Consider the following 19,032-nt stretch of genomic DNA (forward strand, 5'->3'; position numbering starts at 1 on the left):
CCCAGAAGTAGAACCGAAGCCAGTCTGCGGGCAGCACCGACAGGAGTGTCCTCCCGGTCCGGACGGCGCTTGTTCGTAGGCCCTCGTAATAGTGGAGTCAGCAACTGAAACTGGAGAAGACTCCCCCTCGAAGGGGGGGACAGCAGGTGAAAAGCAATGAACGGACTAAAGGGAATAACATTCAGACATTAGAGGATTGGGCTCAGTGCACCGTACTTCCCACAGCATTCTAGCTCCTAGGGCAGCTTTGTGGATAGTTAGTATTTAAACTAGTATTTAGTTAGTATAGTTTAGATAGTTTAGTTTAGTTTAATTTTGTTTGGTTTAATTTGGTTTGGTTTAGTTGAGTTTAGTTTGGTTTAGTTTGGTTTAGTTTGGTTTAGTTTAATTTAGTTTAGTTTCATTTAGTTTGGTTTAGTTTAGTTTAGTTTAGTTTAGTTTAGTTTAGTTTAGTTTAGAATCCCTAGCTGACCTGATCATAGGCTGCATCGAAGAGAAACGTCTTGAGCCTAACCTTAAATGTGGAGACTGTGTCTGCCTCTTTGACACCACTTGGAAGCTGGTTCCATAAAAATGGTGCCTGATAGCTAAAGGCTCTTCCACCTAATGTCCATTTAGAGACTCTAGGAGTCACCAGTAACCCTGCATTTTGAGAGCGAAGTGCTCTGATTGGTTGATAAGGCGTTAAAGCATCTTGGAGATAGGTCGGAACCATCCCATTTAGGATTTTGTAAGTGAGGAGAAGGATTTTAAATCTAATTCTAAACTCGACAGGAAGCCAGTGAAGAGATTTTAGAACGGGAGTAATGTGTTCGCCTCTTCTAGTTCCGGTTAATAATCTGGCGGCCGCATTTTGAACCAACTGAAAGTTTTTTTACGCACTTTTTGGGCAGGCTGCAAGAAGGGAGTTGCAGTAGTCCAGTCTAGTAGAAACAAATGCATGGATGAGTTTTTCTGCATTGCTTGTAGGTAGAATGTTTCTTATTTTAGCTATGTTGCGCAAGTGGAAATATACTGTTTTACAAGCCAGGTTGATGTGTGCTTTAAAGGAGATATCCTGATCAAATAAGACCCCGAGGTTCCTGACAGTAGAGGAGGAGGATACACTGACGTTATCTAAGGTGATAATCTGTTCAGATAGGCACTCTCTCAGTTTATGGGGGCCTAGTATAATGACCTCTGTTTTGCCAGGATTAAGACGGAGATAGTTCGTAGTCATCCAGGATTTAATTTCTCTGATACAGTCACTGAGTCTATTTGATTAGTTTGATCAGGTTTCATAGATAAATACAATTGTGTGTCATCTGCATAACAATGAAAATTGATATCGTGACTTCTAATTATGTTCCCTAAAGGAAGCATATATAACAGAAATAAAATTGGCCCGAGCACGGACCCTTGAGGAACCCCATAACTGACCTGGGAGCACGGTGAGGACTGTTGGTTAACGTGAACAAATTGGTACCTATTAGATAAATAGGATTTGAACCAGCAGAGGGCTTTTCCTCTGATGCCAACCTCACATTCTAACCTCTGCAGGAGAATATTGTGGTCAACTGTATCAAAAGCTGCACTGAGGTCTAAGAGAACCAGGATTGAGACTAGACCTGCGTCAGCCGCCAATAGCAAGTCATTAGTGACTTTAACTAACGCAGTCTCAGTGCTGTGATAAGCTCTATATCCTGACTGAAATTTCTCAAATAAACTATTGTCCTGTAGGTGGCGGCAAAGCTGTTTAACCACGACTTTTTCCAGGACTTTTGAAATAAAAGGCAGATTTGATATTGGTCTGTAGTTGGCTAGAATATCAGGATCAAGATTAAGTTTTTTCAGCAGTGGTTTGATTACTGCGAATTTAAATGACTGTGGCACATAGCCAATTTCTAGAGACGTATTTATTATAGTTATGATCGTATTTAGAATAAATGGAAGAATATTTTTGAAAATCTTAGTTGGAATTTGATCTAGGAGACAGGTCGAACTTTTAGAAGACATTACAATCGAAGTAATCTCAGCCCCATTTACTGGTGAGAAACTATCTAGTATTTCAGGTATTTCAGGTGGCGGCAGTGGCTGGTTTCCCTGAGCTTGATCTGAGGAAAGCGCTTCATTGATTTTACCTCTGATAGTTATGATTTTATCATTAAAGAATTTAAGAAAGTCATGGCAGCTTAAAGATTCTGGGCTTATTGGTTCCACTACAGTATGACTGTTTGTCAGTCTGGCTACAGTGTTGAACAGAAACCGAGGGTTATTTTTGTTCATTTCTATTAAACAAGAGTAATATAATGTCTTGGCTTTAAAAAGAGTTTGTTTATAGCTTAGCAAGCTACATTTCCAGGCCTTCAGAGATTGTTCCGATTTCGATTTACGCCACAGTCTTTCTAATTGCCGAGTTTTTTGTTTGAGAACATGGGTTTCAGAATTAAACCATGGAGCAACGCGCCTGGGTCGATTGGTTTTCAGCTGCAACGGAGTCACTACGTCAAGGACAGATTTTAGTGAGTGCATAGCACTGTCAATGAACTGATCACTATTATCACCACTGGTCAGTAAGCTCATTTCTGTGAGTTCACAAGATAATGCAGCAAATGCAGGCTGGATCAATTCTTTGTACCGAGCCACAGATTTTTCAGATAATGTCTGTATCAGCTGAATTTTATCTTTTTGAGCAGAGTAGTCTTCAATGAAAACCTGAAAAATAATTAAGAAATGGTCTGAGAGTATGGGGTTCTGAGGGAGAACATTTAGGTCACTGACCTCTATCCCATATGTTAAAACCAGATCCAGGGTGTGCTTGTGACGATGAGTGGATTCATCAACATTTTGAGTGAAACCGATACTATCTAATACTGCAATAAACGCATTACTCAAACTGTCACCAGAATCATCCACATGGATGTTAAAGTCACCTATTATAAGGATCTTGTTATGAGCCAATACTATATTGCTTAAAAACTCTGAGAACTCAGTTAAAAAGTCAGAGTAAGGACCAGGAGGTCGATACACAATAATTAATAGCACAGCTTTTTGATTCTTCCAATTTGGACAAGTAAGCGTTAGTATTAAGCTTTCAAAAGAGTTGAATTTAACATTAGTTTTGGGTTTAAGAAGAAGACTGGAGTGCGATATCACTGCCACACCTCCACCTCCACCTGTTGATCTAGCTGTTTGGAAATTAACATAGGTTGGGGGGTTACATTCATTGAGCCTCACATAGTCATCTTGCTGAAGCCAAGTTTCTGTTAGAGCAAGGAGATCAATGTTATTGTCACCGATAAGGTCATTAACTAACAGAGATTTAGTGGAGATTGCTCTAATATTTAGTAGACCACATTTTATGTATTTCCTATTGGAAAAGTTATTCTGTCTCGTACTTTGAGCACTATGGACAGACACAGTCTCTGTTTGCCTAGGTAAACCTCCATGCTAGACTTGTAAAAATCCGGGAGCAGTATTAGTGACAGGATCAACAAGATCAACAGAGGAGCGTTCTACACGACTGCTCTGTGCCCGGGGCTCATAGCTGGATTGTCAATTTAGGGGAAACTAAACAAGCAAGCAACCAACTAACTAATCAACCAAACAACAAGTCAAGCAATGAAGAAGTAACCAACATACCAAGCAACTAAACAAGCAAACCACCAACTAAAGAAGCTGACTGGTTGGTTGGTTGGTTGGCTGGCTGGTAGATTAGTGGCTCACTGGTAGGAAAACTGGCTGATTGGTTGGCTTGCTGGCTGCTTGGCTAGTTGGTTGGCTGGCTGGCTGGCTGGCCCGCTGGCTGGGTGGTTGGTCAGTTGGCTTGCTGGTTGACTGACTGGTAGGCTGATGGCTGGCTGGTTGGCTGGCTGTTAGACTGATTGGCTGACTGGTTGGTAAGCTGGCTGGTTGGTTGGCTTGCTGGCTTGCTGGCTGATTGGCTGGCTGGTAGGCTGGCTGGTTGGAAAGCTGGCTTGCTGGCTGGTTAGTTGGTGCCTTGGTATGCTGGTAGGCTGGCTGGTTGGAAAGCTTGCTGGCTGGGTGGTCGGCTTGTTAGTTGGTGGCTTGGTATGCTGGGTGGTCCGCTTTCTTGTTGACTGGTTGGCTGGTTGGTAGGCTGGTTGCTAGGATGACTGGGTGTTTGGTCTGTTGGCTTGCTGGTTGGCTGGCTGGTAGGCTGATTGACTGGCTGGCTGGTTGGTTGGCTTGCTGGCTGACGGGCTGGCTGGTTAGTTGGTGGCTTGGTGTGCTGGCTAGCTGGGTGGTTGGCTGGCTTGTTGACTGGATGGTTGGCTGGTTGCTTGATTGGTTGGTTGGTTAGTTGGTTAGTTGGTGACTTGGTATGCTGGCTGTCTGGCTGGTTGGCTTGCTAGTTGGCTGGTTGGCAAGTGTCTATATTTGATCTTGTGCAAAAATGTAAAACTGTCAAGGCTTTGTGTTTGAAATGTTTTGAATGACTTTAAATCTGAGCCCTACACAGAAGAAAGATGAATGCAAGAAAATATTAAAGTAAGATATTTATTTGGAATTTCTGAATTATAATTTGTATGAAGTCGACAAAAGCTTAAAATCTTTTCATGAATATTAGATCAAAATGTGAAGCTCTTTCCTGTTCTAACAGATACGAAAAAAGTAATGTGCTGAAAAAAAAGGAAAAACTTTCATCATAAGCAAAATATTTCTGTAAACAATGACAAGTAAACCAAAATAAATCCATAAATTCAAACAAAGTGAACTAATAAAAACTGAATCAAAACTCTTCTTGATATTGTGAACAAAATCAGTATTTACAAAGTTTGAACTCAAACTCAATTGGGATAAAAAAAACCATCAAACTCTTAATGTGTCTTTACAGTTCATGAAACATATTCAGCTGAAAGAATCAAACTTTACTCCAACTTGGTGACAGAAGAAGATCCAAAGCCCCAAAACATTCAGGTCACAGTTAAAAAAGATCCACGAATGTTCACTGTGAAGGACGAAGTGTCAGAAAAAAATCATCAAAAATGAAAGATTTGGCAATGCAAACACGTAAAAAGTCCTAAATCTTGGTTAAAAATCCCTGGAATGGAAGTCCTTTACTGAAGGTTCAAGAACTCTGCAGAGGCTCCTTCACCAGGATATAGGTTAACTCCAGCATGTAGCGGCTGAGTGAAGGTGGTCTGGACTCTGTGGAGGAGAGTCATGGTTCCAGAGACGCTGTAGAAAGACAGAATTCCTGCTGTGTGATCCAGGTACACTCCGATTCTGGAGGACCGAGGACCTGAGATGGGAGTGGGTGTGTTGTTGTGCAGAAATTTAAAACCACTTGCATAACAACGTAAAGCCCAAGAATTGTCATTTAATCCAAATACGCATTCGTTGGTGTTCCCTGCTCTGCTGATGTTCTTGTATGTGACGGCTATTACAACTTTTCCTCTCCGCTTCATCTCCCAGTAACAACGTCCAGTCAGACTCTCTCTGCTCAGAACCTGAACATCTTCAGTGAATCTGTCCGGATGATCAGCATAGGAATTTTTTTCTGATGTAGAAGTTACTTTTCTGTTCCCGTCAGATAACAACAGCCACCTGTGAGCAGAGTTTGGATCCAGCGTGATCTGCTGTGAATATTGTAAGAGGTCTGCTCTGGTCTCTGGCTGTGGTTGTGGTCGGAGCTGCATCGATCGCCGGAGCAGCACCGATCGCCGGAACAGTCGAGATTGCCGTGGCTGCAGTGACTGCCTGAATAGCGCTGTTGGGTGTAGTGGTGATGATGGTGGTGGCAGTAAAAGCTCCTCTTCAGTGGCTCTCAGTGACATGTTTATCTCTGTGTCTCTCAGGATTTCCTGTATTGCTTCTATACTCTCTGACACAGCCACTGCCACATCCTCAAAGTATCTGAGGAGAGAAGTCTGGATGCTGGAGGAGTGTGTGGGCTCACTGAGTGCTGACACTGAGGGGTAGCTGAGCAGAAACTGGGTGTGGTCCTCTGTGTGAGCCAGCTGCTCCAGCTGGACGTCTTTCCTCTTCAGCTCAGTGATCTCCTGCTCCAGCTTCACCTTAAGCTCTTTTAGTCTACTCACTGCAGTTTGCTGCTGGATTCTGAGCAGCTGTTTCACCTCACAGCTTTTTTTCTGGATGAGACGGATCACCTGGGTGAAGCTCTCCTCGCTGTTCTTCGCAGCTTCATCAGCAGAGACATTGATGGCCTCCACCTGCTGCTGAAGCAACTTCACCTCGTTCTCTCGCTCCTGGATTCTCTGCTGGATGTTTAGTCGATTCCTCTCCAGCTCCTTCTGCTTCTGAATCCTTTCCGCTGCAGCAGCTTGGAGTTCAGTCTTCTTATCCTCCACTAACTCTGCCAACAGGTTGTTAGTCCTCAGGTTTGGCTTTGGATAGAACTCCATCCTGCACAGGGGGCAGCTGTAGGTTCTCTTGCTCTTCTCTTCTTCCCAGTGTCTGTTGATACAGTTGCTGCAGTAATTGTGTCCACAGGGAACCGTTATTGGATCCTTTAGTAGATCCAAACAGATGGAACAAGAGAACTTTAGTAGATTCTGCTGAGCTCCTCTCTGAGCCATTTTCTCCTCTCAACAACAGCCAGTGAACAGTTCCTCTTTTGCCTTCACGGCTATTCAGCTTCTCAGAAGCCAAACCCTCTTCTTGTTTCCTGGTCATGTGAATACTGATTCTCATTGGTTCTGCTGGTCAGACACGTCAGTGATCCCTCAGCTGTGACATCTGTGAAAAGGGAATAAGGCAGTTACGCACTGTGGCAGTGAAGGGAGTAGCTGTCAGAACTGGTTTTCATTCCAGAAAATCATCCAGCTTCACTTTACATTCCACCATGACAATAGTGTCATCCATCATGTAAATTTGAACTGGTGTGCTTTAAAGTCCAAACAAATCCAAAATTGACAAATTGTCAATGAGAAGAAGGTTTGAGGTTGTTGAGGTGAACTGGGAGGTGTCTGAAGAGTCCAGCTGGTGGGAGCTCTTGTCCTGGATGCTGGCATTCATCAGTTGTACAGTCATTCATTATTAGTTTTCATCTGGGTCTACCCGAGGTCTCTCTTTAGAAGCCTGAAAATGAGGTTAATGCCAGGATGGCAAACAAAATCTGGGGTCAGGACCCAATGAAGCACCTGGGAGCAGACATACACAGGAATGAATAGTTGAGCCAGCGGTCCACTCAGTTCCCTAGCACACCAACTAGGTTACTTCTGTTAGAGAGTGCAGTGGACTGCAGTACTAAAATGTCTAAGAACTGACTTGCCAGATTTTTTAAGGATGGAGCAAGATATTGATCATTTCCTGAGTCTCGTGGTACATTCAATTGTTCTGTATAAAAGTGGGTTTTGAATTTGTTCAATGCCATTGTTTTGTGTCGAGACGTTTTGCACATGTCAAAGTAGACCGATCAGTCCACCAGACTCGATTAACCAGTCGAACCACAAGGAAAGGAACTCAGGTATTTACATCCTCTGGGTGTGCCAACAAAGTATTCATGAGCTTATGAGTCATACAGCCCAGATTGCAGCTCAGTGATACATTGTTTTGTTTTAATGAGATTCAGTGTGATTGTCAGTGTCATGCAGCATCTATTTACACACTGCTGCTTCTGTGTACTGTAGGCTGTAGAGCCAGGGACTGAGCTCACTGTAAAGGAGTATATCAGTCAGACTTCAATCATGTTTAGCCTATAACATGTAGCAAGTGGCAAGACTCAGTTTTACATGGTAAACAATCTTGATTTATAGTCTTATAATCATCTATCAATGAGTGCCTGCACTTAAAGCTCGTGTCCGGAGTTTTGAAAGAGAGAGGGTTTTTTTTTAATCCAACGTCTGGAGGTTCCGCCCTCCCTCTGCTTTCATGAGCGACCAAGCCACGCCTCTTTAATTGTGCACGCGAATTATTTGTCGGGTGAAAATGAGAGCCTCTGAGCCCTACAGCATCCTACATGTTTAGCTGTTTACGGTGGATGTTCAGCAGACCATGGATATATCCGAGGTAAAGTGGGGCGGCTGCTGCGTTGCTAACTCTCCTCTGCTGGGCGAGCGGCCGTGCTCTCTGGCTGCTCCACACTTTGATTGACAACACGGAATGCGGAAGCTCGAAATCTATTGGCTGATGCTGACCGGCGCTTTTTCGGATAACATGGGGGTCTATGAGACGAAGGCGGGGCTCATAAATAAATTTTTATATTGCTTTATGCTAATATTATGTTGTAGTATCGAACCAGACTGACACATTTAAGCTCTGTTGAAAAATGATACATACATTGGAAACGAACGGAAACTCCGGACACGAGCTTTAATTTTCACTCCATGTCTGCCCACCAGACGTTTTTTAACTCTTTCTTTGTGCGTCTGCTTCTTCTGACTCGCGCCGTTGGTTTTGTTTATTCTATTATTCAAAAGCGTTGTGCTCCACATGACGTCCTCTCACTTCAGCGGTTGGATAGCCCTTAGGTCAACATGAGACCAGCCGATCTCGGGGGCCCAAGGCTTACTTGCAAGATCCGGATCTGAGTTCAAAGGAGCATTCGAACATGCATAAATGATGAGCATTTTCGCAGTAAGTCCTGATTTAGTCTAAAATCCAGATTTTACAGTGTGAAAGGGCCCTGTGTTGCTGGTTTTGTACCAACTATCTGTCTCCTCCTCTTGATATTTTAGCAGGACAGAATTTACTGTCTGTCTTATTTTTTATTATTATTATCTAGCTCCAAACCGCAGAAACCAATCTTCCTCTCTTTTGTACCTGTGGCGTTGCAGGCAGAGGATCATGTAGCACTTGTAGATTCGTACTGGCAAAATCTTATGAGTACATACATATACATATATATATATATATATATATATATATATATATATATATATATATATATATATATATATATATATATATGTGTGTGTGTGTGTGTGTGTGTGTGTGTGTGTGTGTATATATATATATATACATATATACATATATATATACATATATATATATATATATATATATATATATATATATACATATATATATATATATGTATATATATATATATATATATATATATATATGTGTATATATATATATATATATATATATATATATATATATATATATATATACACACACACAACATGCAGTGTTGGACATGAGACCAGTATCAGTACTGACACATTCACAGGCTTTTTTTTTTTTAAATATGTAACTGCCTGGATTATATATGTGATGTTGAAATCATATTAACTCTGCTTGACCACTAAACAGAGGAAAAACAAATGCAAGAAAAATATTTATGTCAGATTTTTATATGAAATTTCTGAGTTTCAATAAAGTGAACATAGCTGAAAATCTTCAGATGATTATTGGATTAAAACTCAATGCTTTTTTTCCTTTTATAACAGGTACAAAGTAAGTAATGTGCAGAAAAAAAGGACAAGCTTTAATTAAAAGCCAAACATTTCTGTAAGCAATTATAATTAAGTCAAATTACATTTACAAATTCAAACTAAATGAACAAATATAAACTGCATTAAAATTTAAATTCAACAATTTTAATTCGTGTTTAGAATTTGGACAAGATCAGTATTTACAAAGTGTAAACTCAATCAGGAAAAATTCAAACCCTGAATGTACATCATGACACATTTTTACCAAAAACAATCAAATTTACTGTGACTTAGCGACAGAAAAAGATCTAAAAAAATCAGTTCACTGTTCACAAAGAAAATCCACAAAGGTTCACTCTGCAGGACAGAAAAGAATCATCAAAACGAAACATTTGTCAATACAAACATTTAAAAAGTACAAAATCTTTGTTAAAAGTCCCCCTAAAGCTGGTAAAGCTGCAGCTTCCTGTGGTCCATGAAGACGAAAATCCAGTTACAGAAGGTGGAAGCAGCTTTAAAAATGAGAACAACTATTAGAAAAGCATCAGTTGAGGAATCAGTGAGGAGACTGATGGCTGCAGCTCCATGATTTTCTCCACTAACTCAGCTTGTTTCTGTCTGTCCACGCTCGTCTCAAATCCTTTTGTCCATGTAGAAAGTCTCTGAGAAGACGGCTGACCATCTGATGGTTTCAAATCTTCGTCCTGTTAGAAATCTCATCAATGTCTCAGATCAGAGAATATGGAGGCTCCTTTAGGAAGCTACACAAGGAGATCCGACAGAAGTCCATACTGAGGGTTGAGGAACTTTGCAGAGGTTCCTTCATCACAATAAAGGCTCAATCCAGCATATAGAGGCTGAGTGAAGGCGGTCTGGACTCTGTGGAGGAGAGTCATGGTTTCAGAGACGCTGTAGAAAGACAGAATACCTGCTGTGGGATCCAGGTACACTCCCACTCTGGAGGACCGAGGACCTGAGACGGGAGTGGGTGTGCTGTTGTGAAGATATTTAAAACCGCTTGAGTAACAACGCAATGCCCAAGATTTGTCATTTAATCCAAAGACACATTCGTTGGAGCTTCCTCTTCTGTTGATGCTTTTATGTGCGACTGATACAATAACTCCTGTTCCTCTCCACTCCACCTCCCAGTAACAACGTCCAGTCAGACTCTCTCTACTCAGAACCTGAAAACATCCAGTGAATCTGTCTGGATGATCAGGATAAGACTGAGCTTTCTCTGTAAAAGTAACATTTTTGCTTCTGTTTGATAATAACAGATATTTGTTTACTGAGTTTAGATCCAGTGTGATCTGCTGTGAGTATTGTAGGAAGGCTGCTCTGGTCTCTGGCTGTGGGCGTAGCAGTAGCAGCTCCTCTTCAGTCTCTCTCAGGATGTCCTGTAGTTTGTCTCTGCTCTCTGACACAGCTGCTGCCACATCCTCAAAGTATCTGAGAGGAGCAGTCTGGATGCTGGAGGAGTGTGTGGGCTCACTGAGTGCTGACACTGAGGGGTAGCTGAGCAGAAACTGGGTGTGGTCCTCTGTGTGAGCCAGCTGCTCCAGCTGGACGTCTTTCCTCTTCAGATCAGTGATCTCCTGCTCCAGCTTCTTCTGAAGTTCTTTGAGTTCACTCACTGCAGTTTGCTGCTGGGATCTGAGCTGCTGCGTCACCTCACCACTCCTCTTCTGGATGAGACTGATCATCTGGGTGAAGCTCTCCTCGCTGTTCTCCACTGCTTCATCAGCAGAGACATTGATGGCCTCCATCTGCTGCTGAAGCAACTTCACCTCTTTCTGTCGCTCCTGGATTCTCTTCTTAATGTTTAGTCGACTCCCCTCCAGCTCCTTCTGCTCCTGCCTCCTCTCCTTTGCAGCAACTTGGAGTTCAGTCTTCTTCAGATCCTCCACTAACTCTGCTAACAGGATGTTCTTCTTCAGATTCAGCTTCCTCCTGAACGTCTTCCGGCACTGAGGGCAGCTGTAGATTCCCTTGTTCTTCTCTACATCCCAGTGTCCTTTAATACAGTTGCTGCAGTAGCTGTGTCCACAGGGAACCGTCACCGGATCCTTCAGGAGATCCAGACAGATGGAACAAGAGAACTTCAGTGGGTCCAGCTGAGCTCCTCTCTGAGCCATGTTGTCCTCTCAACAACAGTGAGTGTTTGAACCGTTTCTCTTTCGACTTGACAGTTATTCAACTTCCCAGAAGCCAAACCTCTTATTTCCTGATCCTGTGACCGCTGATCCTCCTGGCTCTGCTGGTGAGCTGCAGCTCAGAGACATCAGTGATCCATCAGCTGTGATATCTGTGAAACAGAATGTGGCAGTGACTCCATGTGATCAAGAAAGGAGATCCATCGGAGGCTGTTTACATTCCAGAAAATCAAACAAACAAAAAGGAGATGAGAGTGAGGTAGTGGCTCTGAGACAAGGACTCAGAAGACGACAGTGACTCTGACAGAGTGTCAGTGATGGACAGTGTTTCGCAGACCTCCAGCCTCTACTCCTTGAACGAGGTGAACGAGTTTTTAGAGGTCTCATTTTTGAGGGTCATCGATATGATGAGCTGCTTTCCTGATGAAAAAAAGTTAATTCGGTCAGTAAGTACTCGGCAAAAATTGGTCAGTGCAGTTTAATAATACACTGGTGATGCAAACATACACACATCACCAATGGGTGAAGCCTTAGCCTGGAAGAGAGGTCCTAAAGTGGTCCCTAATACTCTCTGGGTGTTTCAAACCCTTAACAACAACACCCTCCAGTTGGGGGTTCAGCTGAAGCTGATGCAGGTATAACGGATGAGAAGAAGTACTGTCAGTTAAGGAAACATCTCACTGTGCTTAGAAAGACCTCGAGGGGCCAAAAAAGTGCTAAAATGATGAAATTTTAAAAAATTACTATTTTGCAATCACACATCTCTGGTGTTTCCTATCTTTTGATCACGTCTGTACTGTCTTTTTGTTCCTGTTTAGTTCTAGCCGAGATGTCAAATCAAGCTCTATTTGGTATTTTAATGTTAAGCTTTGCAGTGATTTCAATTTTTGTAACAAATTTGACTCAAAAACTAATTCAAGTCCCTCTTTGAGTTGACACATTAAGACTTTGTTTTCCTTTTGAAAATGTATTACACTCATCAAAAACGAAATATGTTTTAAGAATGTGACCTAAAAGTATTTCTTTGGGCCCCCTGTACCACATTTCAACCCAAAATGAACTAATTTGAATAGGGGCGCATGCACAGGAGATCACACCCTTCTCACTTTGCACCTCGTCTAGCATGCCGTGCCTCAACTTAAAGGAATGCTCCGAATATTTTTGACCCACGCCCTTTCCCTATTATTGACAAAGTTAGACAATTTCATGATTACCTTTTTGTGTCTCTGCGTCCAGTGACTGGTTCCCAGCTGTTAGCATCGTAGTTAGCTTAGCTCAATTGCTGGAAGTCAATAGGAAACAGAGCCGGACTGACAAAAGTGGACAAAATACTCCTTCCAGTGGTCCAGGGGAAGGCGTATTAGCATGTGAAGTAAATGCGAATGGTTATAAAACATTTTAAAAGACGTGTTATCTTTTCAATCAGTTAAAAAAAATGTTTTGATACACAGAGATCTGCGCATGCGCAGTGCTCCGTGGAAGGATATACCGGCGCACAGCGACTGAGTCTATGGCCTCTACTGCTGTGCTCCGGTATATCCTTCCACGGAGCACTATGCTTGTGCAGATCTGTGTGCATCAAAATGTTATTTTAACAGATTGAAAAGAAAACACGTCTTTTAAAATGTTTTATAATCATTCGGATTTACTTCACATGCTAATATGCCATCCCCTGGACCACTGGAAGCAGTATTTTGACCACTTTCATCAGTCCGACTCTGTTTCCTATTGACTTCCAGCAATTGAGCTAAGCTAACTACGATGCTAACAGCTGGGATCCAGCCACTGGACCAAGAGACACAAAAAAGGTATTTATGAGCTTGTCTAACTTTGTCAATGATAGGGATAGGGCGTGGGTCCAAAATCTTCGGAGTATTCCTTTAAGACCAGGAGTGGTGTGGCAAGTCCAAATACTGTTCTGCTTGTTTTGTTCTTTTTTCCATTATTTCCTGAAGTTTTATGTGAAATAAGTGGTAGGGGAATTTCCAATGGATTATAGCTATACTTTTTTTTTCATCCAATTACACATGTTGTTGTGGTGGCCACCATGACAATGAAACCTTAAGAATAAATGGTAGAAAATAAGCAGAAGAAGCTAACTGCAGCAACGCTCTCTGTTTCCATCTCCTCCGCTGATATCTGTCGTTATCAGCATAAACCAGCCCATCTGTATTTTCCTGAAGTGCTCATGTGAACGACTGAAGCATTTGATAACACAGCCCATTTGCATCATGTTTTGAACTTGGAAAAAAAGAAGAGCACACAAGAACAGAGTTGGGGAGGCAGCAGCCGTAAACAATGATTCAGTTGCCCACAAATCCCAGAATGCATTGTGGTGTGAGGTCAGCCATTCGAAAGGCCTCTGTGTTGGTGATTACTCTTCTCCTCAGCTCCCTCTGGTCTCGATATTTCATCAAAGTTTTTCCCTTTTATTCTACACCCTCTGACTCATGAGTGCTGTTAGGATTTTTTTTTCAAGTATTCGCTTTACATTGTTTGTATTTTTGCTTGTTATTTGGTTTCTTTCTTCTTGTATGTTACAATTTCTTCAACTTTCTATAATCAGAAATATAGTTTTTCTTTGTAAATGAAAACAAAAGCCCAAGTTCTTTAAATAATTATGGCAACAAATTTTTAAACTGTTTGCAATTCTGACCGGGAAGTAATAATTCATGCAAACAAACAAACAAAGAAGGAAAGACTGTGATCATAACGAAAACACATTATTTTTTTGAAACAATTTCAAGAAAACTAAATATATTTAAAAACTGAAACTGAGTGAAACAATAAAAGCTACATCAAACCTTTGTCTCTTCTTCAAAATTTGAACAAAATTAGTGTTTACAAAGTTTAAAACTCAATCAAGCAAAATCAAACCCTTAATATATTTTTGTGGTTCATGAAACATTTTCAGCTGAAACAATCAAACTTACAGCGACTTGGTGACAGAAGAAGATCTAGAAAACCCAAAAAAATCAGTTCACTGTTCACAAAGATAATCCAAAAATCTTCACTTTGAAGGATGAAATGTCAGAAAAGAATCCTCAAAATGAAAGATTTAGAAACGTGGAAAAAAAACCTAAATCTTGGTTCAAAATCCCCCAAGACTGGAAAAGCTGCAGCTTCCTGTGGTCCATGAAGAAGAAAATCCAGTTAGAGAAGGTGGAAGCGGCTTTAAATATCAGTCCAACTATTAGAAAAGCATCACTTGAGGAATCAGTGAGGAGACTGATGGCTGCAGCTCCATGATTGTCTCCACTAATTCGGATCCTTTCTGTCTCTGCACACTCGTCTCACATCCTTTTGTCCATGTAGAAAGTCTCTGAGAAGAAGGCCGACCATTTGTTGGTTTCAAATCTTCTTCCTGTCAGAAATCAACGTCTCAGCGCAGAAAATATGGAGAATCCTTTAGGAAACTACTCAGGGAGACCTGATCAAGTCTCTACTGAGGTTTCAGAAACTCTACAGAGTCTCCTTCACCATGAAGGTTAACTCCAGCGTGTAGAGGCTGAGTGAAGGCGGTCTGGACTCTGTGGAGGAGAGTCATGGTTCCAGAGACGCTGTAGAAAGACAGAATCCCTGCTGTGTGATCCAGGTACACTCCCACTCTGGAGGACACAATCGATGAGATGGGAGTTTTGATGTGATCGTGCAGAAATCTAAAGCCGCGAGAGTTGCAACATAAAGCCCAAGATTTGGAATTTAACCCAAATCCACATTGTTCAGCACTCCCTGCTCTGCTGATGTCCATGTATGTGACTGTTATTGCAACTCTTCCGCTCCACTCCACCTCCCAGTAACATCGTCCAGTCAGACTCTCTCTGCTCAGACCCTGAGGATCTTCAGTGAATCTGTCTGGATGATCCGGATAAGGCTGAATTTCACATGTTTAAAGTCACTTTTCTGTTACTTTGAGGTCAATGCCAGCAGACTGTTCACAGAGTTTGGATCCAGAGTGATCTGCTGTGAGTATTGTAGGAAGTCTGCTCTGGTCTCTGGCTGTCTCTGCTTCCGGATCCTTTCTGCTTCAGCAGCTTGGAGTTCAGCCTTCTTCACATCCTCCACTAGCTCTGCTAGCAGGATGTTCTTCTTCAGGCCAGGTCTCGATTTGAACTCCTCCCTGCACTGAGGACAGCTGTAGATTCCCTTGATCTTCTCTTCATCCCAGTGTCTGTTAATACAGCTGCTGCAGTAGCTGTGTCCACAGGAAACCGTCACCGGATCCTTCAGGAGATCCAGACAGATGGAGCAAGAGAACCTTTCTGGGTCCAGCTGAGGTCCACCCTGAGCCATTTTCTCCTCTCAAGAACAGTGAGTGTCTGAGGAGTTCCTCTTCCCGCTCAGCAGTTACTAAACCTCACAGCTGATCAGACACACCTTAGTCCTTTGCTCTGATTGGATCAGTTTGAGTTTGAACTTTATCTGCAATCACGCAGATTGTAAATCTGAACTTTGAACATCGTTCAAATTCCATGAAACTATAAAATCCATGTCTTGGAGTCAGACACCTCTCAGATCAGGTGGTTTTCATGTGAAGCACAGAAAGTATTTAGAAAGTCTTTCAGCTTTATTCAAACCTGTTCTGATCCACTTCCTTGAATTGTATGACCGACCTGAAGAGAAAGGTCCAACTGGATACCCAAACAACACACTGGTGATGAACATGATCTGTTCCAGATCCGTTCTTTGCAGATTTTGGGGGAAGAAAATAGAATCCTAGGTCTGTGTACCTTCTGGCCATTCGATTTTTGCTTTGATTTAGGAAAATTGAAAGAACCGATTTCTTCTTATGTTATTGTCGTCCTCCGCCCCGCCTGGCTCTGCCTAACCAGTATTGCGGTGAGAGTGAGAACTGCCGTGCCTTTATCACACAATGTGAATTACATTTTGAACTGTAAGTGCATCGCTCGTTCCCAGTGGTCAAGATTATTCATGACCAACCACACAGAAGCTGCTTGATGAGAACCAAATCATTCTGTCCTTTTTTTAAAATGAGATGTAAACATCTGTGTCATCAGTGTATTTGGCTCGTAAAAGCATATAGACACTGAATGACAGTGAGCCCAGTATGGAGCCTTGTGGAGCTCCACATGTAGGCTTGGTTCTGAACAAACGTGAATGTTGTGACTGACACATATGAATCTTTTTTTTGGGTTTAATTCAGTTCATTGTGCCAGAAATGATCAGCCAGTGTTTTGGGTGTTGGAGCAGAACGTCACGCTCCAACACCTTTCTCTTTTAAAAATGGACCTTAAAACACATTTTTATTCCTTGGCTTTTAACTAGACCTGAGCTTCTGCTCCAGTTTTTACTATTTTATTAATGTCTTTTATCGTTCCCTTGTGTCCTTGTTTTATCTTGCACTTTATGTATTTATGACTACGTGACTTACATTCATGCACTTTGTACCTGACATACGTCATGGTAAAAATTCACAAGTTTTCAAATACTAGGTATAAGCAATCACATTAAGGGGATTTTTACTTCCGTCAAATATCCAATCAGGTTAATTTTGACCCACAGAGGACAAAATAACCTGACGAAAAGGCCTTGGAAGAATTTTTACAAGTTTGCTGGAATCGTATTGAGGAGTGGAAGCTTTGATACGAGTCAACAGTGATTCTTTTTGATATGCTGTTATTTACTGCAGTAATTAAGGCTTGTGACAAGACTCGTGGTTTAATGACTTCAAATTAAGGTCACAACAACAATAAAAAAGTGTCATTCCAGTAAAACACGACTAGTTATCTAACATGTGATCCAGGTGAGATAAGAAGCCCTCTGGATTTTAAAGGCTATAACATTTCTTGTTGTCTTAAAAATGTGTCAGCACTTAATCAATTGTTTATATTCAAAGTAAATCGTTTAAAAAGTGTCTACAATTTACACAAAAGTAAATCAGCAAAGTCAGCAGCGGGAGAAAAAAATGGAGATGTGCTCCCTAAAAGTGGCAAGCTAAGCTGACCTCTATTAGCTTAGCTGTTAGCGACGAGCTCGCTTGTTGGGTTTTGAATGATTTATTTGTGCTCTGACAGGGACAATACAAATGTACTGAGGGAGTTAATTCTAAGAGTCTAAACCAGATGTGATTCCCTCCAATCTTCGATCCTTCAACATGGCCTCAGGAAATTCAAACCCTCCACAGTTTGAGCAACACAACAGTTTGCATGTGAGGCCACGCTGGCTGAGACGCTGCTGTGACTCCGGTTCCTGGGGTCAGTGGTGGCTTCAGGTAGAAACGCACATTGGAGCATTTAGAATACAGTTTTAATGAAACGTTATTGGAGACGGTCGATTTCCCAAATATTCTGAAAGTTGTCCCCAATTTTGAGATAAGTCAACACACACACACACACACACACACACACACACACACACACACACACACACACACACGTAAGTCTTGTGTGCACACAGACATGAGTGAATTACACATTCACACACAAACACACGTAAGTCAATTACACACATAATTCACTTGCACGCACACACACACACACACACACACACACACACACACACACACACACACACACACGGCCTGTTGCTGCAGCTGCATTCGTAGACAAATCCCCTTTTCAGCTTTGCCCTCTCTGACAAAAAACACTCGTCTCATTTCCTCGCACTGCCTGTTGCTCGAGATTAAAGACGTGTGTGTGTGTGTGTGTGTGTGTGTGTGTGTGTGTGTGTGTGTCTGTGTGAGTGAGAGTTATTGAAACAGAGACATCCTCGCGTCTGCTCTTGACTGATGAGGGCTGAAAACAGGATTTGTGTGGGAACAGAGGCGGCGGGCTGTAAGCCAGTTAAGACGGCAGCAGAGCAGATTTCACAGCGGCCGTCAGACCTTCCACTCCGAGAACGGCCGAGATTAAAAGGCACCAATTTTCCAGGCGGCGAATGGACGGAGGACGGCGACGGGCCCCGCGGAGCGGCCGTGATGTGGCCGCCGGCCGCCGCCTCTGTGTCAGTGTGGTGGACGCCGCGCCGCCGCCACCGCTGCCAAATTGGACGCTTCCGAGTCCAACTGCCTAGTTTTTAACTGGGTGGGAGTAGAGAATGTATTTGGGGCAGTTTGTCCCACCATCGAGACGTTTGGAGCGTGATTGGTGCCCAGTTGGCAGAACTTGTGTCAAATCAAAGAAAGCAGTTTGGACTGAGTGAGACTTCCACCACGATCTGTTGGATGAAATTGTTCTTATTCTTTTCCCAACAATCCAGAGTGAAACAATCTTCTCAAGTTAAAATATTTCACTGATTTTTTTTAAAACTTTAGAAAATAAAATTGTCATGATTGTCCACCTGCTCCTGTCTGCATGTGGAAGTGTCCTTGAGCCAGACGCTGAACCCGCAACCCCTCCTTTAGGGATCCATGCGTTCTCTACTTCCTGGTTCATCTCTTAAGTTCTTGTATTAATTCCGGTTTCAGCTTCATACCTCTTGAATTAAGTTTTGAATGGCGTTGGTTGTTGAAATATCTGCCTCCATTTTTCTCAGAGTGGAAGTCAACCTGCAACCTTTATTTTGTCGACTGT

At 42.2% G+C, this 19,032-nt stretch overlaps 2 protein-coding genes and 1 pseudogene across 2 annotated transcripts; all 3 read right to left on the reverse strand.

The window, feature by feature from the left end:
* Window positions 1-4,518: 4,518 nt before the first annotated feature.
* LOC115385825 (tripartite motif-containing protein 16-like protein) lies at window positions 4,519-6,580 on the reverse strand. Its single transcript, XM_030087894.1, has one exon. The coding sequence runs from the start codon at window positions 6,540-6,542 to the stop codon at window positions 5,061-5,063; it is 1,482 nt and encodes a 493-aa protein (XP_029943754.1). The 5' UTR covers window positions 6,543-6,580; the 3' UTR covers window positions 4,519-5,060.
* Window positions 6,581-9,523: 2,943 nt separating this feature from the next.
* Window positions 9,524-11,495, reverse strand: LOC115385822 (tripartite motif-containing protein 16-like protein). Its single transcript, XM_030087893.1, has one exon. The coding sequence runs from the start codon at window positions 11,480-11,482 to the stop codon at window positions 10,109-10,111; it is 1,374 nt and encodes a 457-aa protein (XP_029943753.1). The 5' UTR covers window positions 11,483-11,495; the 3' UTR covers window positions 9,524-10,108.
* Window positions 11,496-13,767: 2,272 nt separating this feature from the next.
* On the reverse strand, window positions 13,768-15,793 carry LOC115385823 (tripartite motif-containing protein 16-like; annotated as a pseudogene).
* Between the last annotated feature and the right edge of the window lie 3,239 nt (window positions 15,794-19,032).

The sequence above is a fragment of the Salarias fasciatus genome, chromosome 3, assembly GCF_902148845.1.
Source record: "Salarias fasciatus chromosome 3, fSalaFa1.1, whole genome shotgun sequence".
NCBI classification, from domain to species: domain Eukaryota; kingdom Metazoa; phylum Chordata; class Actinopteri; order Blenniiformes; family Blenniidae; genus Salarias; species Salarias fasciatus.

Bases quoted from the DNA above. Each gene is read 5' to 3' on its own strand.
- LOC115385825 (XM_030087894.1), bottom strand. From the start codon at position 6,542: ATGGCTCAGAGAGGAGCTCAGCAGAATCTACTAAAGTTCTCTTGTTCC.
- LOC115385822 (XM_030087893.1), bottom strand. From the start codon at position 11,482: ATGGCTCAGAGAGGAGCTCAGCTGGACCCACTGAAGTTCTCTTGTTCC.